This window comes from Paramisgurnus dabryanus, chromosome 22 (genome assembly GCF_030506205.2).
Source record: "Paramisgurnus dabryanus chromosome 22, PD_genome_1.1, whole genome shotgun sequence".
In the NCBI taxonomy this organism is placed as follows: domain Eukaryota; kingdom Metazoa; phylum Chordata; class Actinopteri; order Cypriniformes; family Cobitidae; genus Paramisgurnus; species Paramisgurnus dabryanus.
Window position 1 is genome coordinate 20,608,293 of NC_133358.1, and position 26,728 is coordinate 20,635,020.

General features: G+C 37.8%; 1 protein-coding gene across 10 annotated transcripts in view; it reads right to left on the bottom strand.

Annotated features, from left to right (window-relative positions):
• Positions 1 to 289: 289 nt before the first annotated feature.
• atp8a2 (ATPase phospholipid transporting 8A2) overlaps positions 290 to 26,728 on the bottom strand; it is a 69,334-nt gene continuing 42,895 nt past the window's right edge. For all 10 annotated transcript variants that reach the window (XM_065258192.2, XM_065258187.2, XM_065258184.2 and 7 more), the window contains 12 exons: positions 22,856 to 23,039; positions 22,514 to 22,624; positions 18,533 to 18,607; positions 18,028 to 18,150; positions 15,672 to 15,750; positions 15,513 to 15,574; positions 13,462 to 13,518; positions 10,857 to 10,964; positions 7,808 to 7,896; positions 7,570 to 7,674; positions 4,975 to 5,066; positions 290 to 1,763 (listed from right to left, as the gene is read on the bottom strand). In XM_065258192.2, the coding sequence (XP_065114264.1) occupies positions 1,654 to 1,763; positions 4,975 to 5,066; positions 7,570 to 7,674; positions 7,808 to 7,896; positions 10,857 to 10,964; positions 13,462 to 13,518; positions 15,513 to 15,574; positions 15,672 to 15,750; positions 18,028 to 18,150; positions 18,533 to 18,607; positions 22,514 to 22,624; positions 22,856 to 23,039 (1,195 nt within the window). In that variant the 3' untranslated portion in view covers positions 290 to 1,653. The remainder of the gene's footprint in view (positions 1,764 to 4,974; positions 5,067 to 7,569; positions 7,675 to 7,807; positions 7,897 to 10,856; positions 10,965 to 13,461; positions 13,519 to 15,512; positions 15,575 to 15,671; positions 15,751 to 18,027; positions 18,151 to 18,532; positions 18,608 to 22,513; positions 22,625 to 22,855; positions 23,040 to 26,728) is intronic.

Below are 26,728 nucleotides of genomic sequence, written 5' to 3' on the forward strand. Positions count from 1 at the left end.
GCAATTTCATTGCATACAAATGTATAAATATCCTGCATATTCCATCGCATTTTTTTTGAAAACGTGCCACAAGATCTTTTGCCAGCAACAACCACAAAAAACTCAGTGTTTTTCTGAAATACTGAAATTCACAAAATAACATTTGTCTTATTTGTTTCTATTTTATATCCCCTAACCAATTTTAGGTGAGTTGACCGAGTTCATACATAAACGAAACACAATTATGAAATCTACTGAGCGATTAAAGAGCAACCAAAAAGGACAATCAAGTATCAAAACGAGAACGATACAGAGTCACAATTTCAGTTTATTTGGCAAAACAATCCAGAAACTCAACAGGTTGAGTAAAAGCAGACAAAGCAAAGCTACAGTTGTCACCCCGAGCATTGAAACAGAGAGGGAATTTTAAAGGTTAACTAGTCCAAGACAACAATGAGATATGAGAATTGCAGATCTGAAGAGAGAGAGAGAGAGAGAGAGAGAGAGAGAGAGAGAGAGAGAGAGAGAGAGAATGAAAGAAAGAGAGAGAGAGAGAGAGAGAGAGAGAGTAAGCACTAAGATACAGACCGCCTTTAAGCAGAAGATTAGTGGAAAGGATGAAGTAAGAGAGAGAAGAGAACGAGGCGGAGGTGTATATGTATGTATGTGTGTGTGTGTGTGTGTGTGTGTGTGTGTGTGTGTGTGTGTGTGTGGTATACCAGGGACTCCATGCTGTAGTGTAGTGGGAGAGGCACTGAGGGTTCCACCTCAGAGGAATCACTGTGTGTTTTGGCAGCTTTGTTGAATTGGGAAAGGGAACGATGCATGTGTATGTGTGTGCATACGTGAATGCGTATCTAGCATGTCTGTTGATGGAGAGATGGATCTAAAAGCAAGGCGTTGCATCTGTAACCCACACATACCCAAAAAAGTACACACACCTCCCTGATCTCAAGCCTGCAATGGGAAGTGTGTATTTGTGTGTTTCGCTGTGTGTGGTTATTTCGTGTTTATTTAGAGTGGCCTCCCCTCCTCTGCGATGACGGATACGCCATCTCTGATCTCTGGAGACATCGACGTCGAGACTCAACAAAAACACCAGCCTCTTACAGACACATGCAGACGCACTCGTACGCACAACAGAAGCGAAACAGCTGCCCCGAAAAATCACACGTAAGACAAGGCGCTCTTCATAAATCGTCACAGATAGGAGCGACAAGGCGTACACACAACATAATCGCGATCCTTCTCGCTGCATATATACAGTATATGCTGGCATAAACAAACGTGCACCCACGCGATATAGGTATAACCAGATCCAGACACATGGCGGTTATGAAGCAGTCTTGTGACTCGTGTTAATGATACAGGCAGAGAAACGCTATTGTCTCTGGTTTTCCCCTTCTGAATGCTACTCGGCTCCTGTTGCCTGTCTGTTCATGTGTAGTGCGTTTTAACTGGCCATTTCACTGTGAGAAGATCCCCCCCGCCCCAACCCTCCATTTCCGTCAATCCGTTCCCTTCCAGAAAGTCCGGCCTCGTTGCGGGAGGCAATGCGCTATGCAGCTGGGCGGAGTGGTGTGCTAGTTGTGCCCAATTCAGTTCAGTTTTAAGTTCAAAAGGCCACAGCAGGATCACCCAGCACAGGTGTGTCATTGAGGTCTATACCAGCTGTTACTCCGTCGACAGCTCCAGACTGGGTCGTTGACGGGTGGTGTCGTATGAACGCACAACCTGGGACTGAGACACGACGCCATGCTCCTCCTGCGAGAACGCATATCCATCTGTGGGAAGAGATTATATAAGAGAATCTGTGAAATTTTCTGTCACATTTTATGATTTAATGTTGCCTACATAAAATCACCCTACAGCACTCCTTACAAGCCTTGCCTGAAGTAAAGCACGCACAATAAGAATCGATTCAGTAAATATTGGGTCTCATTCTCTAATAATTGCGTATGTTTTTCATATTTATACGCACACTTGAACTTCTCACAAAAACTTTCCGACTAATTCACAACACGTGCATACGCACATGAGGTTGGTAGTTTGCATAAAACACGCCCAAACCAGCTCCATATAAGGGTTTTTCTGCAGCGCTGGTCCAAAGAAAATTTTAGAGCAGTGTGTTATTGAAGCAAAAGAGCTTAAAAAAAAATCCATGATCATATTTATTATCGGTAAAGTTCCGTTTTGCTTTGCATTTTTTATATGGGAGGTTTTGCTGTCGCTGGAGAAAACGTTAACGTTAAAGAAGTATTGGAAGCGTTAACAAATATGACATTTAATTAATATGACAGAGATGCGCATCTGTATCTAAAATAAAACAGACAGGAGATCAAGTGATTGACGTTTGGACTTCTCATTACATTTATATGACGTTTACATTAGGCATTAAGCAGACACTTTTATATAGAGATTTAAAAAGTGAGGAAGGAAATCGTGAAGATTTGTCATTACGTGCATGTTCTTTATAGGTTAAGAAAAAATAAGTAGGCTATAATAATATATAATGTATATAATAATAATAATAATATAGATTATGTTTAATAATATATAATACAGAAAATAATATAATATAAAATATAATCATGTACATTTTATATATAAACATTATTATGAACATTATACGCCTAGTAGCCTATAGCGTAGTATTTGATTATAGCATACGTAAATATTGCGTACGAGTGGTTTTAGGTTTCTTGAATTTTTGCGTACATTTAAAAGACATTTTGATACAAAAGTTTTTGTTGAATCACGATTTGTTCGTGAAAACATCCGTACGCACATCTCACGCACAAATTTGTGCATATGCATGCTTAGTGAATGAGACCCAATGTTTCGTTAAATTGAAGATCGAATAAAATTTGAGAATCTGTATTTTTTACCCAGCCGAATTTTACACAGTAAAGTTAGATCAGTGAAGTTTTTGATACGCTTTAACTATGATTTGAACTAAGGTAATCTACTTGTTATTTATTTTGCTTGTTATCAGAAATTAACACAGGACTCTGTGTGGAAGTTTACCAGAGGTTACGTTCGTTCCACAAAAGCCGTCTGGTTATGTTGTTACTGCTGAAACCATCTATAAACCAGCATTAAAGTTTATGGTGGTCTTAAGCCCGGAGTATAGTCCGTTTGTTTTTACGTGTACGCGAACGTATGCACACAGTTGAACGTGCAGCCTTGCAAAGTATAGTGTTTTGACTTGTACTTTTACACAGATGTTCGACGCAGACGCATTGCATCTTCTGGGCACATATACTACCAGTGATGAAATAACGGCATTATAAATAAACAGCTTACTAACAGGTTACCTTTTTCAGTAACAAGTAATCGAATAAATTACCATTTCACCGGTTTTTGTATGAACTCTGCCTCTACTTGGCTTTGAAAATTATTTAAAATATTTGAACTTTTTTCATGTTTTTTTAATGTTACTTTTATAATGATGTAACACAGTTACTAACTCAATTACTATTTGTGAGAAGTAACTAGTAACTATAATTAATTACTTTTTCAAAGTAACGTTCCCAACACTGTATACTACCTTCACATATGCGTATAAAATGGATCAGAAAAGGAATGGCTTTAAAGGTCATGTTCTTCCTGATCCCATTTTTTAAACCCTAGTTAGTGTGTAATGTTGCTGTTAGAGCATAAATAATACTTAGTAAAAAGTAAAATGATAAAGCTCAAAGTTAACTGCCAGGTGATATATTTTCTTTAACAAAAGTCCCCTTTCAAAGCCTACAGCGCATGGCTGGTTTGGACTACAGCCCTCTACTGCCTAATTGAATGATGTCAATAAAACAGTTTTTGACTAAACTCCGCCTACAGGAACACATGTTATATTGTGCACTCATTTTTGCAAAAAAAAAAAAAAAAAACGTTTAAACTACAACTTCTTGTCTTGCACTAGCCATGTGATGCGCCAGTGCGACCTTACGTATTATGTAATCATGTCTATGTCTATTATATTATATTACATCCTGGAATGTTTTCCTCAAAAAACATAATTTCTTCTCGACTGAACAAAGAAAGACATAAACTTGGATGACATGGGGCCCTATCTTGCACCCAGCGCAATTGACTTTGTCAATGACGCATGTATCATTCGTATTTTGCACCGGCACACAGCGTTTTTTTCCCTCCACAGACGCACCTTGGCAAACTAGGGAATGAACTTGCGCTCCCTGGGCAGTTCAGTGCAAAAAAGGAGGCGTGTTCCGGCGCAAACCATCCCATATGCTATTTTGCAGTTTCAAAAAACAATTGCGCCACTGACCAAAAAAAACTAGTCTAAAGTCAGTGGAGCGTTGCGCGTGGTTCATTATGCTATTTTAAGGGCGCATGCTTGACCATAATGTATAGCGTGCACAACGCGCACACAATTTGCTTATCTAATCTACACAGATGCAAAAGTTATTTTTGCAAATCATAAATTGTTACAATAAAGAATATTAACACATGAGATAAGGGGAATCATAGTGGTGAGCATTGTGGTGATAGTTTTTATTTATTGTGTGGCTGCGTTAAAAAATTCTCATGCAAATAACGATTAAATTATTTTCATAAGTTTCTGGCGTGCGCCTGGTAAATCCGTCATAATAATAGCAACCCGCCATGGAACTTGCGCCCATGCATTTAAAGGGAATGCTGGATAGCGTTCTGATTGGTTTATTTGAGGTTACGCCCAAACCACACCTATGAATAATGAACCTACTTCAGACCAACCCCTTATTGATTTGCGCCTGGCGCAAGAGTTATTTCTCCCGCCGAGAAAATAGCAACAGCGCCCAAGATCCACCCACAAAGTCACTTGCGCATTGCGCTTCACACTTGCGTTTCAGATTGTTAAAATAGGGCCCAGAAAAAAACCTAGATTTTTTTTAATGAAAGTATAATATTCCTTTAAGCACTACACAAACAGGTTTCATTTTCTACTGCATGCACCGATTTTTGTTAGTTAAAAAAGTGTGTGCTTCAACTTACGTGACACGGTCTGCTGCACTGAGTTCGAGCGTCCCACGCTGGAGGGCGTTTTCCTGAAGACCCGTGTGAGCAGGTGGGCACGCTCGTTCAGACTGGACAGATAGAGAAAAACAGATTATTCCACCAATCACAGCGCACTTACTAACTGATACGCACACACATGAGTCAAATCACATGCTGAGATATATTGACTAATATATTTCACAGCCCTATATTTCTATAAAACACAATACTATAACTGCTGCAGGGCTGTTCTGGAAAACAGTACATATACTTAATAACACTCAGTCGAGGGGAACACACATTTACACACACATGGCTTCCCAAACCACTCCTAACCTCAGCCCGCCATCCAAAAACATCACATCGAATATTTCAACAGCACTAAATCCTCAACATTCAAATCCTTCAAATAAAAACCTATCAATGTGAAGTATTCAACAGTTCACTGTTGTTAAATTATTATGTGTAATACAGAGCTCTCACTGTCCTAAATTAAGTGAATCTATTGGCATTTTGCCCTTTAGTTTTTTTAACAAAGAATTTGACTCTACTTTGATAAACAAGTCTTATGGTGTTTTCTCTGTAAATCAAAAAAAGCAACCCCCCCATCCATAACAGAGACAGTGATTCAAAAACCATCCCTAATGGAGGACGGCCAAACTTCTCAAGGTTACAGCTCAAACTGTACTGCGCTATGAAGGGGACCGTCTGCACTGTTATCATTGGGAAATACGTGGCATTCATTTGGCTGAACTGTATTAAAATTCTGCAACAGTATATGAGATATAGCAGAACGTCTGCCAATGAAAACTATGTCTGTAAAACAGATGACCGGTTAAAAGAGGTGGATGATGAATGGATAAATAAAAAAATAAAAGAATAGAATGATGTATTGGATCGGTGGTAATGGGAGCCTTTTTTTCGGACATTTCAGATGAGTGTTTCTCCGGAGCATCGGACAAACCTCGGGGTATAATCTGTGGTGCTCGACAGTTGTTTTGATTAATCGAAATGGCAACAATTGATGTTTCAAGCTTGGCTTGAACAAGAGGAAAATACATCAGCTGTGTCCAGCAGGGTTTTCCGAGGTCTTCACGGGTCCACAGAACCGCAACCTCGAAACTGATGCTTAATCATTTTTCACATGTCACCCATTTTTACAGCTGGATATTTACTAAAACAAATGAAGTTAAGTGCTTTGCTCTGGGGAAATAAATGGGTAAACCCAAACAGGGCTTATGGCCAATATCTCTGATTAGAAGTCCGTTCTGTCAACTCCCCGGCCATAAATTAGTGGCCTAAAGACCACAAAACACTCCAAAAACTGCTTGAGACTACACATACATCTGCCAAATTCCTGTCTTACATAGGGCCTTGCACCAAACTCTATATGCAATGTAATATTCGGCAATATCTCTGGGCTAAAACCATTAGAAGTAAATCCATGCAATCACTCCATGCAGTCAGCCTCAAAACCACAAACGCAGTATGAAAACAAACACATGCACAGGGAGATCTCAACTAGATTTCAAGGAAGCTACGCACACCCAGTTCTTATAGCTATGCGAACCTGATCAGCTCATGGCCGCCTGACATGGCAAAACATGGAAGTAGAAAAAGAAATAGGAAAAAGTCAAAAGAGGGGATGATGATGATGAATGAAAGGAAGGTTTCAGGGAGGGAGTAAGGGGAACACAGATCACTCTGCATACCTAATAGGGTCACATTAAGCAGGCTGGCTGGTTCTACCTGCATTTGACTATATAGCCAGTCTATGAATCCTTTGCATATGGCCTGTGTGTGTTCAGGTAGGGGTTAGATAATGCAAAATGCAGGCACAAAAATAAAAAAACACAATTTAGCCAAATAAAAACTTAACAAAATGTGAGATGAAATAAATCATAAATGATATAATTTTTCTGTTAATTTTTTTAATCCATTCAAAAACTTTATGGAAAAAATAAATAAATAATGTTTCATTAATAAAGTTTGCAAACTGTGTATGGCACATGTGAAAAATATTCACCTATATTTTGAAGGGGAGGGAGTGGGGGGGAGTGAGATGCATTTTACGTAACATGTATCCGTTGTTCAGATTGGGCCATTTTCTGGCGGACGTTTCTAAAGGAGGAATTTCTATAAAACGGAGATGTTCAGAATGTCTAGCACTTTTTATATGTTTGTGAATGCGGGTAGACTACCGTTATTCAACTTAGGGAAGGTAAAAACTTTTTTTTCATTCTCTGTCACCTTTAAATAAGTAAATCCAGACGACTTGTGTCATATATTTTAAGTGTCCTGAAGTAATTTACTCCTCTACATTCTTGTTGTGGGTATCACTGTTGTTTCAGTTGTTACACATTATTGAAAAGTAAACATCCTAAAACTGTCTAAACAACCGTTCAGACAGAGAATGTGCACTGAGAGAGATCTACATTTGGGTTTTGAAAAACAAAGAAAGACAATGAGGGTTCCAATGACATGAGGATGCGTAAATAAAATTTTAATTCTATCCCTTTGATCGCACATGTAAATGTCCTAGTTTATTAAATGGGAAGATTCATTTAAATGGTTTTATGTTTAAGCACAAACCTGCGGCCACTGGCATCTCTGAGGACGGCTGCTCCGGGGTCCACGGCTCGAGCTTCCAGTTCCTGCACTTCCTCCAGGAGAGTCTTCTTCACTGTGCGTCGTCCCCTGCAAACACATACACACAAGGCAAGATTTTGAAAAATGATCAGCCTGTAAATCTGTGCACCTAATATATATTGCCAAATCACACTGTATTTTACCTATAAGTACACTGATGTGTTTATGGTATGTTACTTACGCATTCCATGCAACGTCTTTGAGCAAACATACTGTTGGCACCAGGAGCAATCCCAGCCAGAAGCTCCAGCACTGCATCACCTTGCCTGCCTAAAAGAGCCATAAACAGGTAATCACTTTTAAAGAAGTCAAAAATAACAAAAAATAACAAAAATGAAGACTTTATTCAGCATTGTCTTCACTTCCGAGTTTGTTGTGAAGCGCATGCGCGAGACTAAAGTCACATGACTGCAGTGACGCGAATGACGTATGACGTGGCTGACGTGTTATCTGGTGCGCCCCAGCTGTTTTTTTTTGTGCCCGGGCTTCGTTTACAGTCTGAGGGAGACGCACGCTATAAGTATGAAAAAAAACTTCGCAAACATGTCTGAGGATAACACATCATTCGTGTCATGTGGACTGTAGTCAAGTGACTTTAGTTTCGCGCATGTGCTTCACAATAGAGAAGAGAAGACAATGCTGAATAAAGTTGTCATTTTGGATGCTTCAAACACATTCTAACTGACCCACTGATGTCACATGGACTACTTTGTTGATGTTTTATTACATTTCTAGACAGTATACCATACGTAGATTTTCAATGAAGGGTCAACAATCTCTCAGACTTAATATAAAACATCTTAAACTGTGTTCTGAAGATGAACGAAGGTCTTACGAGTTTGGAAGGACATGAGGGTGAGTCATTAATGATTATTTCACTTTTAGGTGAACTATCCCTTTAAAGGTTGAACCTCTTTGTCAACCAGTATGGGTGTCTCATTTTCTGATGATGATGTAACTCCATGTATTGTATTTGTACACTTATGCAAAAATGTCTTTGCATTAAATAATACAATACAAAGCCACATGGCATTCATTTTAAACAGATATAGAAATATTTTACTAAAATAATCTTGTTGGAATTTTAACTAAACTTCAATTTCAGACATTCCTCCTGGGAAAAAGACTCACTAACATCTCCAATAGAGTTTCAGAAAAGATCTCAACAATGTCACAAAATGCCAAGTCTGCATTCAAAAGTCAATTTTATAGAAGATTTCAACATAAATGTAAAAAGTTCTCCTAATCCAGATTAGTACAGTAAACATTAATTGTACAGCTGCATACTCTTAAAGGAATAGTCTACTCATTTTCAATATTAAACTATGTTATTACCTTAGCTAAAAAGAGTTGATACATCCCTCTGTCATCTGTGTGCGTGCACGTTAGCGCTGGAGAGCGCTGCGACACTTCGATAGCATTTAGCTTAGCCCCATTCATTCGATGGAACCACTCAGAGATAAAGTTAGAAGTGACCAAACACATCAACGGTTTTCATATTTAAGACGAGTAGTTATACGAGCAAGTTTGGTGGTACAAAATAAAACGTAGCGCTTTTCTAAGCGGATTTAAAAGAGGAACTATATTTTATGGCGTAATAGCACTTTTGGGAGTACTTTGACTCGCCTGAAAAGTCTGCTCCCCTTCTCACTCTCATAATGGGAGAGGGAGGGTGTTACTGCGCCGAGTCGAACTACTCCCAAAAGTGCTATTACGCCATAAAATATAGTTACTCTTTTAAATCCGCTTAGAAAAGCGCTACGTTTTATTTTGTACCACCAAACTTGCTCGTATAACTACTCGTCTTAAATAGGAAAAACGTTGATGTGTTTGGTCACTTCTAACTTTATCTCTGTTTGATACCATTGAATGAATGGGGCTAAGCTAAATGCTATCGAAGTGTCACAGCTTAGTTAAGGTGATAACATAGTTTAATATTGAAAATGAGTAGACTATTCCTTTAATGTATTTTAACAACTGTCCCATTTTCTATATTTTTATTTCTCCTAAGCAATTTTAGGAAAAACATCTACATTAACCTTTGAAAGAGCAATCGTTTCCATTGGCATGTTCATATTTATTGTGATGAACTAAATCTGTGGCAAGGCCACCTGTGTGAACTTGACTTGAGGAGTCCAGGTTGTTAAGCCACGCAAGTCAGTAATATTTTTCCTGGAATAACTATATAATGTTAGTCCCACGGACTGAAGCAACTTCACGGTGTGCAATCAACTGATCCCGCTGAGAGGAGATGGTTAAGATTTGTCCACAGCTGACATCTCCAATGGAGTCCACTAGACTCTGAAAACCATTAAGAGAGGTCCCCTCGCAACAGCTGCACATACCCCCACAGACTGCCAACCCTAAATCCTAAATTCTCAGACTAGCGAAAATATTAATGCTGATGTACAGCAATGGACAATCATGCACGTTCCCAGCCTGTACAACACGTAGAGATTAAAAAACAATGGATGGACGGAGAGAAGGAAGGAAAGCCTGTGCTGCAGGGTAAAGAGCAGGGGATGTCCCATCTTTCTTTCTCTCCCCGAGAGAGCAGCTGCAGTGATACTTGAGCTCATTCCTGATTTCTGACACAAATCGAATTAATGGGCCGGAGGGTTCAGAGAGCTTCATCCCACCCCGACTGCAGAGCACACACACAATAGCTCTGTCCTAAAGGTTTATTATGCTGCCTTTGATGATAGATTGTTTTTGTCACATTCTAGGGCATTGCATGTGGCCTTTGCAATCCCAGAATGCATTGTGATAAGATCAATTAAAGTCATCAATCATTGATTTCAATATTTGACATGACCTCACTCAGTCAATATCAAAGACATCAAGGTTATATTTTTACAATATGTTCTTTACATTATATAGGATGATTTTATGTAAAAAAAAAAAGTCTTAAGGTGGGTTTTCACATGTGAGACTACACATCCATTATGTGTGTGAACAGAGCAACAACATTTATGGTGTATTCTTCACTAAAAAACACAAACAGATGTCTGTAGTGGTGGATAAACCAACACGACCAACCCGCTTAAATCAACACTTCCAGCGTAGGCCGTAAAAGCATGGGGCTCTGGTGACCCTCTGGCAGGTGTAGGCGGACTGCGAAATGGGACGCTATAAATTTGACACGGATCACCCAGAGAGTAAGTCGTCCAGACGCTGAACAGCAGCAGTTGTGTAAGAAAAAGCAAGCGTATGAGTGTATCTGGACTCACCTGGCCCAGCATATCTGGTGCTATAGGAATGGTTGGCCAGATAGCAGAATAGACTGCAAAAAACAGCATCCAGAGCACCATGCTGCCCCATACAGCAAGATGAGAAAACTGTAAAGAGAGAATAAGGGGTCATGGTCAGTTTTAAACGTTTACAGATGCAATGGCGGGGACCAAAATCCCTCCCACTGTCATAAAGTTGCTGTAGCTCAAATTGTAGAGCATTAAAATATATAGAGCGTAATGCAAAGTTTGTGGGTTTGAATTCAAGGAAACACACATACTGATATAAACATAATGCACTGTAAAGGGGGTTGCACACCGGACGCGCAGCTCTGAGGTTTCGTACACCGAAAGTGCACATTAAATAGCGCAAGCTTAGTCTGATAACGTCTAACGTCTTTAGAATGCTAAATATACGTTAGCAGCCAATGTTATTGATTTAGGACAAATATGATGTTATTTAATGTTAAACTATGTGCGTGGAGCTCTGTGGAGAGACAGGGAATTGAGCAACTTTCTGAGTCGTAGCTGGGCGCCGCGGACGGGCGCCACCTGTTGGCACCAGTGTGCGTATACTCATAGAAAACAATGTGTTTGATTTTTTTAGAACGGCGCTGCACAGCACTGAGCTGCATGTCCGGTGTGCGACCCCCTTAAGTCTATATGTATAATTAATGTCTAAAAGTCAATATTTAAATTTTGTTTAATCTCTATCAAAAGTACTTTACAAAAATCTAAATTATCTCAGCTTTTGCTCAAAAAACTAATCAAGGTAGGATGAAACATCTTTTATTTGATATTTGTATGTTTATATGTTTAAAGAAGAAATGTTTTGGCAACTTTTTTAAAAAAATGCTGGCGAGGAAAGAGTTAAAAACGGCAACAGCTGACAGTGCTGAGCGTCAAGAGTTGAAAAATTTTCAACTTTGGATGAAATGCTCAGCTCGTCAATGTCACTTCTTACTCGGCCGTCCAATCACAGTGGGGGGGCAAATATCACATCAACCAACTGGCGCATCGATCAACGACTGATAAACAAAGCAGAAGTATTAAAGCAACCAAAGCGCTCAGCTGAAAAAAGCTGGCAAGCGCCTACAGTCGTTTTCAGACCATAAAAAAACATTTTTTAACCATAGACTGTAAAAAAAGATGGAAGATGCAACGTCACCTCCCTCCATTGTAATAAATTTAGAGCTAAAAATGTCCGACCATGGTCGCCGCCATGTTACGTAAAAACGTCAGTTTTGAGCCAAGGCATGCGCAGAAGGAATCGTCCGTGGAGCCAAAGGCGGAGCCGCAGTATCAAACTTCCGCCCAAACGCTCGCGCGACCAATTCAACCACGCCAATCATAACGACACGCCCCGTTTCTATAGTATCAAATTACTAGCTAAAATGAAACTTATCACAAAAATTGAACATATATCTGCGTGATAAAAACTACTTGAAAGGACCAAAACCATCTTTCAGGAAACTTTTATTGGAAGTGTAAATATTTTTTATTTAGAGCAGAGTCCCATTCGTTTGAATGGAGAGGGCGGGGTTTATGACTTATACTGCAGCCAGCCACCAGGGGGCGATCAAAGAGCCAGCGGCTTCACTTTTCAAGACTTATGAGGCACACACGGATTAAATGCTTTGGTGTACCCTTATGGTTTCCATGGTAACAGCTACTTTTCCGATTAGTGGAGTTGACAAGCATCTCTTCTAATTTATATGTAACATAGTCCAATGTTCTCAAACTGGGGGCCGTGGCCCCCTGGGGGGCACCGAGATTTTGCCAGGGGGGCCCCAGTCTTATGACATTTTATAAAATACATGAATTTATCATGAATTCTGAGTAATTAAACCTCAGAAAAATAAGACTACAAACCAACAGCACTGCATTGTAGATTTTACTAAGTTTTGTTTAATTCAAATTTTATGTTTTATAATGTTTTATGTTATAAATTTTCTTTGGGCACAAGTGGGGGCCACCATACACCAGAGGGGACACACACCGAAAAAATTTGACTGGTGTAGTTCATCATTGGTAGTTCTCTCCAATTTTCCTATCTTATTTCGTAACATATGCTCCATGACTTGGAAATCTTTACTTTTTGAAATCCTTACAGGGATAAACACGTCTTCCGCATCCAAGATCCAAAAAGTGGACATTAGTACTCTGCTTCATTGGCGCATCAAATATAGACTCTCAAACCCATCAGCAAACTCTGTCTGTCTGTAATGGAAACCGTGTGAATTCCAAAGGGGTCTCTCTTTCATACCGGGGACAGCTGAACGGACAGGGTGTGTCGACATCCCCTCAACACACACCACAGCTGGTAAGAAATGTCCTGACATAGCACCACTATATGTTCCACCTATCTAAAGCAATGGCAATATATAACCTTCCTATAGAAGCAGTCCCATTAAAAATATCCCATGCAAACTTCACAATGTTTCACTCCAGATATAACAAATTTGTTGTAATAAATTGTTTGCATTAGACGGGACTTTTTCGTAAGTGCTGCCAAAGCGGCTCAATGCTTTAAGCTCAGAGACTTAGCCGTGAGGGGAGTGTGTGTATGTGTGGTGTTTGTGTTGGAGGACGGTGACTGACTTACCCTTGTCCAAGCTGTGGTCTCCATGCCGGCTTTAAGACATACAGTTACAACTACGTACTGTAACAGGAAGAGAGAGCGAGAGTGAGAGAGGTAATAAATAACAGTAATGTTATGCACTCATCGTACTGGTTAAGCGTTCTGTACAGTTTCACACACTTAAGCCCACAAAACCAGATGAGAGCTTTCACACAGGCATCGACTTACTTTAGCCTCTAGCAACACACACACAGCTTTAAAAACACACACAATTACACATTTAGCCTTTAATGTAATCGCTCACACACACATATACACTTAAAAGCCTGTAAGGGAACAGAAAAGAAATACCAGCAGATAAAGACTTCACTCCCCATGGGACTCATTCATTATTGTTTTAATAGCTGGAGTCTGGTAGTACTTCTAAATACTCCAGCATTGTGTATTTAATAGTCTGGGTCACAAACACACAAACATGGGCCTATTTATAATTCATGTGCAATGTCATGTTTAGTTTTGAACAAATAGTCAAAAATGGACCCAAGCTGTCACTGGGGGAAACCATTTAAAAAGCTCCTAATATGTACAATTTAGCAACAGATATGTACTGTATTAGGGCTGTCCAAAAGATTAATCGTGATTAATCGCATACAACATAAAAGTTTGTTTTGGCATAATATATGTGTGTGCACTGTATAATTATTTTGTATATATAAATACACACACACATGCATGCATGTAACATTTACATGTATATATATTTGAAATATTTTAATTTGTATAAAAATAAAAAATAAGATACATGTATTCAAAATAGGGATGCATAACAATTAATCGCGATTAATCTATAGCAGAATAAAAGTTTTTGTTTACATCATATATGTGTGTGAACTGTGTATAATAATTATGCATATATTAATATACATACATGCATGTATAATTTAAAGAAAAAAATATATTTATATTTTAAGTATTTATATTTTTATATAATATAAATTATACATAAATATACAAATGTATATACATATTTAAAAAAAAAATCTTAAATATATACATGCATGTTTGTGCATTAATCTATACAAAGGTATTATACACAGTTCACACACACATATATGATTTAAACAAAAACTTTAATTCTGCTATAGATTTATTGCGATTAATTGTTATGCATCCAAAATTCAAAATGTATACAAGTATGTATGTGTGTATTTATATATACATAATAATTACACACAATACACACACAAGTGTATTATGCAAACACAAACTTTTATTTTGTATGCGATTAATGGCAATGAATATTTTGACAGCCTGTATACATGTATACATTTGATACCAATATGTACTTTTGAGGTCTAATATGAACTCCTTAGGTGCAAAGGTGTACGTTTCGAAAAGGTACCGTCCCAGTAACAGCTATGGACCATTTTTTACCTTTTTTTTTGACAGTGTGAACAGAAAGATTTTACACTGTAAAAGTGGACATCCTAAAATTATACTTTAAGTGTTAAGCCAGCATACTATTGAAATTTAAGTCAGTAAAGGGGCTTTCCCATATTCTTGTTGGCTTCCAGGTGGCTGCTTATTGGCCCACCCTGAAGTTTCTACGATTTTCGGCTCCCCAGATATGTGTCGAGTCCCACCTTTAATGTAACTCAACTTTTCTGACAGCTTTATTGTCCACCAGGCGAAAATCAACCAAGTCTTTTCTTTCCGAAAGTAACAGCATGCTTCGCCTCAAAAAGCCGCATGTTTTGATGTATGTAGCTCAAATGGAGCGGGAAAAGATCTACACCCAAGCTGAACACTTGGGGTTACGGGTGTACATATCCTTAACCGCAAATACAAGCGTGAGTAACAGCTAACTGTCTTAGCAACCACCAAAATCTTGCAGTTTCTGCCCTTTACGAAAAATAGCCATCTAAAACCAAAGAGACATTAAGAAGTTTACTTTGTTAACACTGGCAGCTAGCAAACAGTTTAAAAGCACTAGCGAGGAAATGATGCGTGACCTCTTAATGGCAGGCAGAGTGACGGTTCAGTAAATGAGCTGCTGTGATTGGCTGACGACTTACCGTGTAGACAATGTTCCCCACGAACAGGTAGTCGACACTGTTGCCATTGTCAAAGGGAGTGTCTAAAGAAACAAAAGGGTTGATGAAAGATACTCGACCACTTACACATTGACCCTTGAGTGGGGAGTAAGTGTGTGTGTACGTGTTTGTGATAGTTACCGTGCTCCAAAACTTTGAGTGGAAACCAAAAGAGAATAATGGAGTGAATAAGAGCATTTATACAGTGACCCCAAAAGACCTGGAAAAAGAGGGAATGAACGAGAGAAAGGAGTGGAAGGGAGGTACAGAAAGAGGAGAGAGAGATTCAGTTAAGACAGTTTAATGCCAAGATACACATAGCCCACACAAACAGTTTCTCTGCAATTGCACAGCCTAGTTCAGTGTCCCCCAGATCACCTCTAAAACATACAAACACACACCTAAAAACACTGATTCCCTTCTATAAATGAATGACTTTCCTATTCTGGCCTTGTGAATCTCATTAACATCTCTGTGGTCACTCATTTAACATTGGACATTAAGTGGTGACCGAACAGGAATTTATATATAATTTATCATATACAACAAAACCAAAATTCCCTTGAAACACTGAACTTCACAGGCCCAAAAATACTAAATTATTGACATTAAAAAATTTCTGAAATATGGTGGCAATTCAAAACTTTTTTGGAAAGACGAATAAAAAATAAATAAAAATAAGTTATTGGGAAAGTACATAATTTTTTTGATTGAAAGCAGTCAACAGTAAACTTAAAATAATAATTTGTCATTTGAGCTGTCAGGAATTCACAAAAAGATAAGTACATCAACCAACCAACAATTTATATACTTGTAGCAATGTTTACTTGTAGCAATAGCCAACAATACATTGTATGGGTCAACATTATCAATTTTTATGCCAAAAATCATTAGGATATTAAGTTAGATCACTTTTCATGAAGATATTTTGTACATTTCCAACAGGAAATATATCAAAAATGTATTTATCATCTTATAAAAATACATTATTATATATTTGTATTATTGTTGTTAAAGGGACACACAATCATTTTACAGCTCTCCTAGAGTTAAACATTTGATTTTTACCGTTTTGGAATCCATTCAGCCGATCTCCGAGTCTGGTGGTACCATGTTTAGCATAGCTTAGCATAATCCATTGATGTTACGCAGCGCCCGAATATAGTCCCCTTGGTAACTTTCAATAGCAGGGTACTATTTTCAGTTCCTAGCCATATCGGCCTAGAAAATAGCAACTTTTCATTTTCCGTCTGTCTTAGTTCACAATGTCAAGTTTTAAATATGAAAATATTGAAACTCTTTGGTTATTTTTAAGTGCGATGCTAATGGTCTAATCAGATTCAATGGGTTATGCTAATCTTTGCTAAAAGTGTTAGCGCCAGACCCAGAGATCAAATTAATGGATTCCAAACCAGTAAAAATCAAATGTTTACCTTTAGGGGAGCTGGAAAATGAGCATATTTTTTTTAAAAAGTGGACTGTCCCTTTAAGTACTTAATTTGGGGAACTTTAAAGTTTTGTCAATATTTAGATTTTTTATGCACCCTCAGATTCCAACATTTTTAAATAGTATTTTGGACAAATATTGTCCTATCCTAACAAAGCTTATTTCATCAGCATTCAGATTATGTTTAAATCTCACTTAAAGGTATAGCGGAAGATTTTCGTTTTCCGGGTGGATCACCACTGTTATTGGTCATCCCAGATGTCAATCATTCTGATTATATGTTGACGTATAACCGTCGTACGTGCATGCCTCTACGTTCGCTTTCTGCACATGCGCACTTTGACGTGTATGTGTGTTGTGCTACGGTTTCAACCATTCATTGAAGGTTGCGTTCTCACTGTGTTTTTTTCAAAATGTCTGAGGGTCGCAAGAGAAAAAGTGTCTACGAATTGTATGACAAGAAGAGAAAGGACTATAAATAAAGAAACAAGACCAGAATGTTTATGGGAGACTATTTCACACGCTGGCGTGAGCTAAAAGGACAGGTTGGGCTTCCCACGCGAAGTTTCTACTGGAAAGGTACATTTTGTCATGCTATTTGGAGAAATATATTTAAAATCACTGCTAGTAAAAGTTGATGTAAGCTATGATTTGCGATGCTAGCCCTGGCACAAGTCACGAACCGCACAGACACGGTAAACATGCCGACAGAAACTTGTAAACAGAGCGAAGAGAAGAACTGAGCTCCTGCATGCTCTCTCTCTGTCTCGTGCACGCGTTTAACAGGCGTTACCTCTCGGGAGCATTTTTTTAAAAATATCGAGTGGCGGTTCTTTTAAATAATTCGGGAAAATCTTCCGCTATACCTTTAAAAAATTGAACTCTTATGACTGGTTGTGGTCCAGGGTCACAAATTATGTAGTTGTAAACAAATACTTAAAACAGGCTGTGTGTCGCATATTCTTGCACCTTGCATGGTTTTGTTTGTGCTTTTTTATAGCCTATAAATGATCATGCAGAGTTAATGTATGTAAATGCACAAGAGCAGACCTTTGTGTTAAAACCCTCTGCATTCTGTGTGATACGGTAGAGCTGAGGGAATCGCAGCATGTTCTGCTGACTGCATGGCCGATCGAATATCCCCAGTGTAAACGGCGGCAGTGCAGTAAAGATCTGAAATACATAAACAAATACAATCACTGTAAACAACATGCAATGAAATTATCTATCTATCTATCTATCTATCTATCTATCTATCTATCTATCTATCTATCTATCTATCTATCTATCTATCTATCTATCTATCTATCTATCTATCTATCTATCTATCTATCTATCTGCCTGGCCTAGGATGAATTCCTCTACTGTGCTTGTCACAATGCATTCTGGGATTGCCAGATTCTCAGTGAAGCATATGTAATGCTGCTGCATTGGAATTTGGCAAAAATGAAGTAGCGTCCTACTTTTCAGAAAAGCCTTAGGGGCAAGTTAAGTCTTGAAACAAAACTGATAAATAGGATTTATAAAAGTAAGAGAGATGGAGAGATGCACTCACCACATTGTACAATCCAATGCACCACCGTTCAAACAGGATCTGTCCGGAAAAGCCGTTCACAAATGCAAACCAAAGCTGAGGACAAGGCAGACAATATATTTTACAGAAGAAGACAAAATCAAACCGAGGCATGACAAAGACAGAAAAACAAAACAAAAAGACATACAAAGATGAAAAACGAAGACATTTTTGTTTTGGTTGGATACTTTTGGACAACATCAAAAACCAAGGCAGAGGTCAAACACACACAAACATACTTACGCTAATACACATAAATATATACATAAATACAGCCTGTGAACTCTGACCTCCTGTTTGCTGGAACTAAGACCCCAAACTCACCCCCAAAAACACGGACAGATGTGCTCATACGACAATCACATTCCAAAAATATAGAGACGTCTAAACATTTCAATGTCAAAATAAGCAGCCACAACAACACGCACACACAAAAAACAGTCTGTGAAGATATGTGTGATGGGGGAATCGGTCTACACCTGCTGCCATTTTTGGGGGTGGGGATGGCACAGCTGACAAATGCTCCACTGGACAGATCGGTGACCCTGTCATTAAAGCTCACACTCTACCCACAACACACACACCTCTAGGGTGACAGTGTATCTGGTATGCAGTTTTGAGCTGGATGGACCCATCCACTAGAGATAGGGGTCAGCGGCTCTTTGTCTGCATTTTCATGTGTGTGTGTCTGTGTGTGATGGAAAGCAGGCACTAGAGGGGGCATCTCATTTATCACTGTCAAACACTTCCACAAACAGCTGCAAGCAGTCTACTTAATGTACGCAAGTGTGCCTGTGTGAAAGAAACACTAGAAAAGTAAAAAAAAAAAGTGTGTGTGTGTGTGTGTGTGTGTGTGTGTGTGCACGAGCGCATGTGGGTTTCGATCTGTCCTCTGTATAAAAAGTTACCTGGACTTGTGTTCAACATGCTCCAAAAGCACAACATTGTTGTCTTTATTTGCTTACTATCATGTCACTCCAAACCTGCATGACTTTTTTGTGTATGACCTCCACTGCCAAAAATTCTTTTCAAGAAAAGATTTTCTTACTATTTTTGTCTTGTTTTCAGTTAAAATATCTAAAAAATCTTAAATTAAGATGCTTTTTCTTGATGAGCAAAACGACCCAAGAAAATAAGTTTAGTTTTTAGACCAAAAATATCAAATTTAAGTGATTTTATGCATAAAACCAGCAAAACAATCTGCCAATGGGGTAAGCAAAAAAATCTTGAACTTTTTCTTAAACACAATTCAAGAAAAATTTGCTTACCCCACTGGTAGATTTTTTGGTTGTTTAATGCACAAAATCACTTAAATTTGATATTTTTGGTCTAAAAACTAGACTTATTTTCTTGGGTTGTTTTGCTCATCAAGAAAAAGCATCTTAATTTAATAATTTTTAGATATTTTTACTGAAAACAAGATAAAAATACTAAGAAAATCTTTTCTTGAAAATCTTTTTTTGCACTGTGGGTAGGGGTGTGACGAGATCTCGTGTGACGGATTAAATGTGTTTGAGATTAAAAGATTTCTTGTGGAGGTGAAATGCTGGCCGTTTCTCGAATAAAAGACTGCATCCTTCGGAGGTCGCATTTTTAAACTGCATTTACTTCATCACTGTCTTATTAAAACTATTAACAATTATAAAGTTTACTAATTATTAGTTGATCGCAAATTGTTGTAATATGCTCACGACTTGCGAATGTAATGCTCAGTTAATGATCTGAAATAAACCTTGATGACGTATGCAGCCTGCATATGTGACCTCTGGAGGATGCAGATTTCTGTTTGAACCTTTTACAGTGCATGCATTATATTTGTCTTTTACTGCATTTGCTTTCTTGTTTAGGTTTCCAATAATTTTCGTTTGCGAGCTCGCGTGAAGTCTGAGACACGTTGTGTTTGTTTGTTGATCAGTGTCAGATGTGAAGTCTCAGCAGATTAAACCCTCACACATAGTTTACATGATTTAATGTCTGCATGTTCTTTCTCAAAAAATGACAGTGGCTGTATCATTTCTAGTGTAAAGAAATGGACTATATTAAATATTAATATGGATTTAAACATTGTTTGGCAAAAATAAGCGTTTCTCTCCATCTAAAGTGAAAGTGAAAGTGAAGATAGCGTCTGCGAGACGAGTCCTCTATCGCCCCCTGCAGGCATTTGTTATAATACATACATAATGCTTTTTAGTTATAGGCCACAAATGTAATGTGTTTGTTAATGTTGTTTAATGTTACTTGGTTTTAATACTTTATTTGAACCAATTATTATTGCATCTTCGTTATTATGTAATTTTAAAGGCTACTGCTCACTTGGGTCTATTTTTATTACCACAAAATAACAAATTACTTCATTATCAGTTAGCAAAGTTAGGGCCAGTCCTTGATTAGTTAAAACATTTAAAAATAATGTGATTTCAGTTTCTTATTCATTTATTTTATCATTGAGGGTTTCTTAAAAAGTGTAAAAATATCGTCTCGTCTCGTTCTCGTGAACCCAATCTCGTGTTTCGTCTCGTCTCATGGATTAAGTGTCTCGTCACACCCCTAACTGTGGGTGGTTTTATCCATAATTTACGCACAACTTTAATACATTTTGAGTATAAAGGAAATATTGACAGGCAAGCTCCTCAAAGCACAAGTTGTATATTCAAACTTATGTGTTTTTTAATGTAGTGGGATCCAAAAGTTTTATTATTTTAAATATTTAATAAAAAGAAATAGGATATAAAATGAAGACACTGCATTCCTAGATCATTAATCAAATTAATCACATATATGAACATATTAAAAGAATAGTTTAGCCAAATATGAAAATTTTCTTAAAATTTATTCACCCTCATGCCATCCAAGATGTATATGATTTAATTTCTTCAGTTGAACACAAACAAGTTATTTTATATTAATATTAAAATATTATATTTATATTAATTAAAACATACATGTTTATATTAAAATGCCATCATGTTATCTTCTTATACAAGGATCATTGCATGCATATAACAACTAGTCACGGGACATAAGAACCAATAATATTTAAAGTCATCAAATAAAAAGTGTAAAAAATATTTACATTTACTATGCTGTATCTATGTTGCTATGGATAAGCCCAAAATATTATCACAAATTTATTTCAAGAGTTATGATTTTTCATATTTGGGTGCAATATTCCTTTAACTTACAAGATTTCCCTGATTTAAAGGGAACATATCATGAAAATCTGACCTTTTCTATGAACCTAGAAAATGTGAAAAAGATTAACCCAGTAACTTGCTGCAAGCATGCGTCAATTGAGGTAATTCAGATTTGGCTCCCCTTGTGATGTCAAAAGAGGATCTTATTATAATACCGCCCCTTAATCTGCACTTTCCAACCACGGCATTGCCATTTTATTGCAAAGAGAGAGAGAGAGAGAGAGAGAGAGAGAGAGAGAGAGAGAGAGAGAGAGAGAGAGAGAGAGAGAGAGAGAGAGAGAGAGAAAACAACTGACAGAACAACAATAGAGTTTCAATTTCAACAAACAATGGCTTTCAGTGTTTGCTTCTCTTTAGCTCATTTGCATTTTAAAGGTCACACCCCAAAACAGCATTTTTGCTCCTACCAATAAAGTCGCAATTTTAACATGCTATAATAAATTATCTGTGGTTTTTTTAGCTTACCCCGTTAACTTTAGCAAAATGCTCCACAAACTGCAAAATAAATGCATTTTGGCTGGTGATTTTTCATAATGCATTTTTGTCATTGTTGGAATTTGACAGCGCCTGTTCCCATTCACTTCCACTGCATGGAAAATAACAACAAAAACATCCTGCCTAACATCTCTCTTTGCACTGCATGGAAGAAAGAAAGCCATACGGGTTTGGATACGGACTGAGGGTTGAGTAAATAATGACAGTATTTTCATTTTTGGGTGAACTTTTCCTTTTAAAGTCACACACACTTGGCGGCGGTTTATGCACATACCTCTATGATGTACAGAACCACGTTCTTATAGAAACAGTACAGGATACATTTGGTAACACGGTTGTAACTCCATGCCCCGTGAACCAATAACAACTTTTCCAGGTAGGAAAACTAAAAGAGAGAGAGAGAGAGAACATGGTCGAGAGACGAATTAGCTTGCCGCAAGAACACATGTGAGCCATTACTGCAGAAGCAGCTACCCGGATACAAGAACGCTGTGGGCAGAAGACTGCTGTGTGCTTTGTGTTGTGGTAGTCTAATGAAGTTTTTAAAGATGAGACTTTGAGATGTGTGTGAACCGCAGAATAATGAATTACATGAGTGTGTTTGTGTGTATCAGACCTGAGCTATAGAGTAGTCCGATGAATTGGTGGCTTGCATGCCCTCGTTCCCACTGATGCCCACACCCACGTGTGCCGTCTGTATCATGCCAACATCATTGGCTCCATCTCCTATAGCCAGTGTGATGGCCTTCACATGCTTCTTCACCATGTCCACGATCTCAGATTTCTGCAGTGGAGACACCCTGAAATTATAAAATGGTTATTTAATATATATATAGGGGTGCGCTGGGCAAAAACGAACGCGGGGTTAGTTGTAACACGGACTGTTTAGATTGTTGCACAGGGTTGAGTGTTTTGGTTTTCCGGTATTTTTTCACGCTGCCAAAAGACGATCTCCCACAAATTACTGGAAATTTATAATGATATCCAGAGAGTTATTGATGAATGAGTGTTTTGGTGGCATGTAAGTACATTTTTTCATCATATGTTTTTTTCGGTTTAAGTTGGGTGCGTAAGATACCAAATCCAATGCTATGTTATATTAATAAGTCTCTTTTTGACTAAAACATAGCATTGTTTTGAAATATGTCTGCAGCTCTTAGCAAGGTTTTTGGTAGGCTTGAAAATATTTTGACCCAGCGGGGTTAATTGTAACGCTGTGTTATAACTAACCCCTCAGCACTTACGATATGAAAACCGCTAACGTTAGCGTCATACTTGTCGTTGTTTTAAATAAGCTACACATGAATGATTGCTGGCTGCCAACAAAATAAATGTGCCTGTCTTATCAAAAATCGTGTGTAAAATTAATTTTGTAGATTAATGTTCATATCTTAATCAAATTTTGATTGAATAAGATCACTTCAAAGATTGAAATCATAATTAAATGAATGGCTAAAATCAAACTTTGATGCTCATTATATCAGAATTTGATTTTGAAACTGTAGTATGATTATTACAGACTGGGTCACATATAAAAAAAAATTTAAGTCATAACTGTGCAGATTTTTCTCACATATGTAGACATTTGTATCCATTTATAATTGAACTATTGTTAAAAAAGGGCTGGATGAATAAATACAGTGTGGATACCTGTCTATTATAGACAGAAATATAAACAATATCCACTTCAAGTATATAGACAAAATAGTATTGAAATATTTGCCTGCAAACTTAATTTTTAGCAAGTGTTACAACTAACCCCCTGCCTGTTACAATTAACCCCACCTATGGGGTAAGTTGTAACGTTTGCACTTTTTTGTCACATTTGGTGTAATTGTCCAAGAATGGTAACCAATAGAAACAAACTTCAAATGTTCATTTGTAGCAGAGATGTGTGTGTTGCTTGTGTAAAAATAGAATTAATCAAACTCAAATATTTTTTGAATTATTGAGCCAAAACCAAAAAGTGTAAGTTGTGCACCGCTCTCCCCTACTGTATATCAACCTTGTTGATCTTTGACTATATGAATGGCAGCGAGTGACATCGCAATTTTTGTGATACCACTCCTTACAAGAGTAACACACTTACTGACATGTTGGTGGTTAATGAAACAGGTGTACCTGTATAAATCATTGGTCAAGATGACATGAGCATGAACGGGAGCATATTTTTGAACTTATACAAAGTCTTATTGACTGACAGGAAAAGAATGCTTAGCAGTCATGCTTTTAAGTTTACGCATTACCATTTCTTCATGACAGACAACCATCGCAATCTCATTTTTCATAGCACAAGGGATTGTGGTAGCCCAAAAAGCATGCACAGATGCATAGCTTGAGATTACACAGGAAATAATACTTTCTCCGACAAGTATATCTGACATACAACAGGATTCCAACATTTCCTGACAAATGGATTTCAATGGCTTTCACTAAATTTCCAGGTTGACCGTGAGAACGGCGGTACTGTGAGTAATAGGAAATTCTGAAAAGTACAGACAGTACACGAACTGGGATTTGGATGAAATATATTTTCACTAAACTGACGAAAAGAAACATCTTCTATTTAAATCACACGTCTGCAATCACAAAAAACAATGAACTTTAGGGAAACCTCAATAACAGGTGGGATATAATTTTAGATTACTAAAACTACGGCATTCGCCATTCATCTTAGAAAGACAGTAACATTACACCTGCTGGAATACAGACTGGTTTTAAAGTCAGCCAGGAGAGCACAATGTACTACGAAGATGTATGATCTTCTTAATGTTGCAGGCATGGTATAGTCATAAAAAAGTTGAAAATCTGCAGAGAAAAGACAAATCCTTCCCAAACCACTTTCTCTTGTCATCATCATGTTGATCAATTCCTCCTTCTTTCCACTATAACTCTCTCCCTATGCAATCGGTGGATGGGAGCTTACTGAAGCAGCGGGCAGATGAAAGGCAGGCTAATGTTCTTCATGGTGGAATTGAGCAGAAAATAAGAAGGTTAAAGCAGCTCTTTAAACAAACAGAGTGTGAACTCAGGAAACCAAGCATGGGGTGCGCGCACACGGATGCAAACATCCCCCTGAATTTCTCTCTAAAACACACAAACACATACGCCGGCGTTACGAGGGTGTGTGGACCCTGGCGGTTCTGGGACACCGTGGGGGGTGCTGGAGAGGGAGGAGAGGTTAGTTTAGCAGGTTTGCAGGACCTTGGAGACCAAAGTCCGGATGTGGGCTTCATGCAACAGCAAGTCAATTACTCTCCGACACGCACACACACAAGCACGCACACGCACGACAAATGGAAACATGCTTTATTACTCAATCAAAACTGTGTAAAGTGCCATGCAGACTGCTTATATTCAGATTATAAACATTTACAGTATTCAACAATACTCTGAATGACCGCATTGTCTACCTGTGTGTAACACTGTGTGTGTGTGTGTATATAAGACATTAAGTGAGTCATTAGTTTGACATTTGCACAGAGTGCAGTATATTACATTACCTCTCCGCAGCCGCTCTGTTCTGAGAGCCAAGCTCTTATTTTCAAGTTATTAAGTCACCCAGGGCAAGACACAACCTTTTACTCCGAGATGTACACACACACTTTTTTTGAGAAATAAAGTTTTTGTTTACACGTGCATGTTTGTCAGAACACCCACGGTACAGAAAACAGAGACAGCGATCTCGATGAAATTAGATCGGGGAGCAAATAAACATTTTGGCTCGAGTCTTCAGCTTCTTATTTCTCTTTCTCTTGAAAAAAAAATAGTAATCTCTTGTGCCGTCTCTATAGATTTAAAAGAAATCTCCACAATGTAACAATTTTCTCTTAGATTTGCAAAGATAGCGATATGCCTGACATGCACACTGTTATTGAAACTCTACACTTGTATTGTCTGTCACCAGCTGTCTCAATTGTTTGTATTGTTATTATTTCTAAGGAGTTTGAGGAGAAACATTGGAGACAACATTGACGCCTAAATAAAACATTGGTGAGAAAGATCAGCCTGTAAGCAATAATGTTTTCCTGCTAGATATATACAGTACTATGCAAAAGTCTTAGGTCACCACCACCAGACAATGTTGTTTTAGAAGTTTAATGTCCATCTATATTACAGAACATATAGGAAATAGGTACAAAAAAATAAAAAATTACATTTTCAGGACTAAATGTCTTCTTTAGGCATCGTCTGTGTTTAGTGTGACCTCTCTTGGCACTAAACACATATTGAGCGTTTTTGAGCAGAATGAAGTAAAAAGACTAATTTCTTTAAAATTAGAAATTAGGATTTAATTTTATTTAAGTTTTAAAGAGATTTTTTTTAAGAGATCCTGCAGTTTCCTGCTACTGCCCAAGTGGAAGGGGAGTTTACCCTAAAAACATGACACATCTGTTTATATTTTTATACTGTTTTTAATACTATATACACATTTTCTGTATTTTCTAGATGTATTCTATTAAAGAGACTGAGAAATAATGATATATGA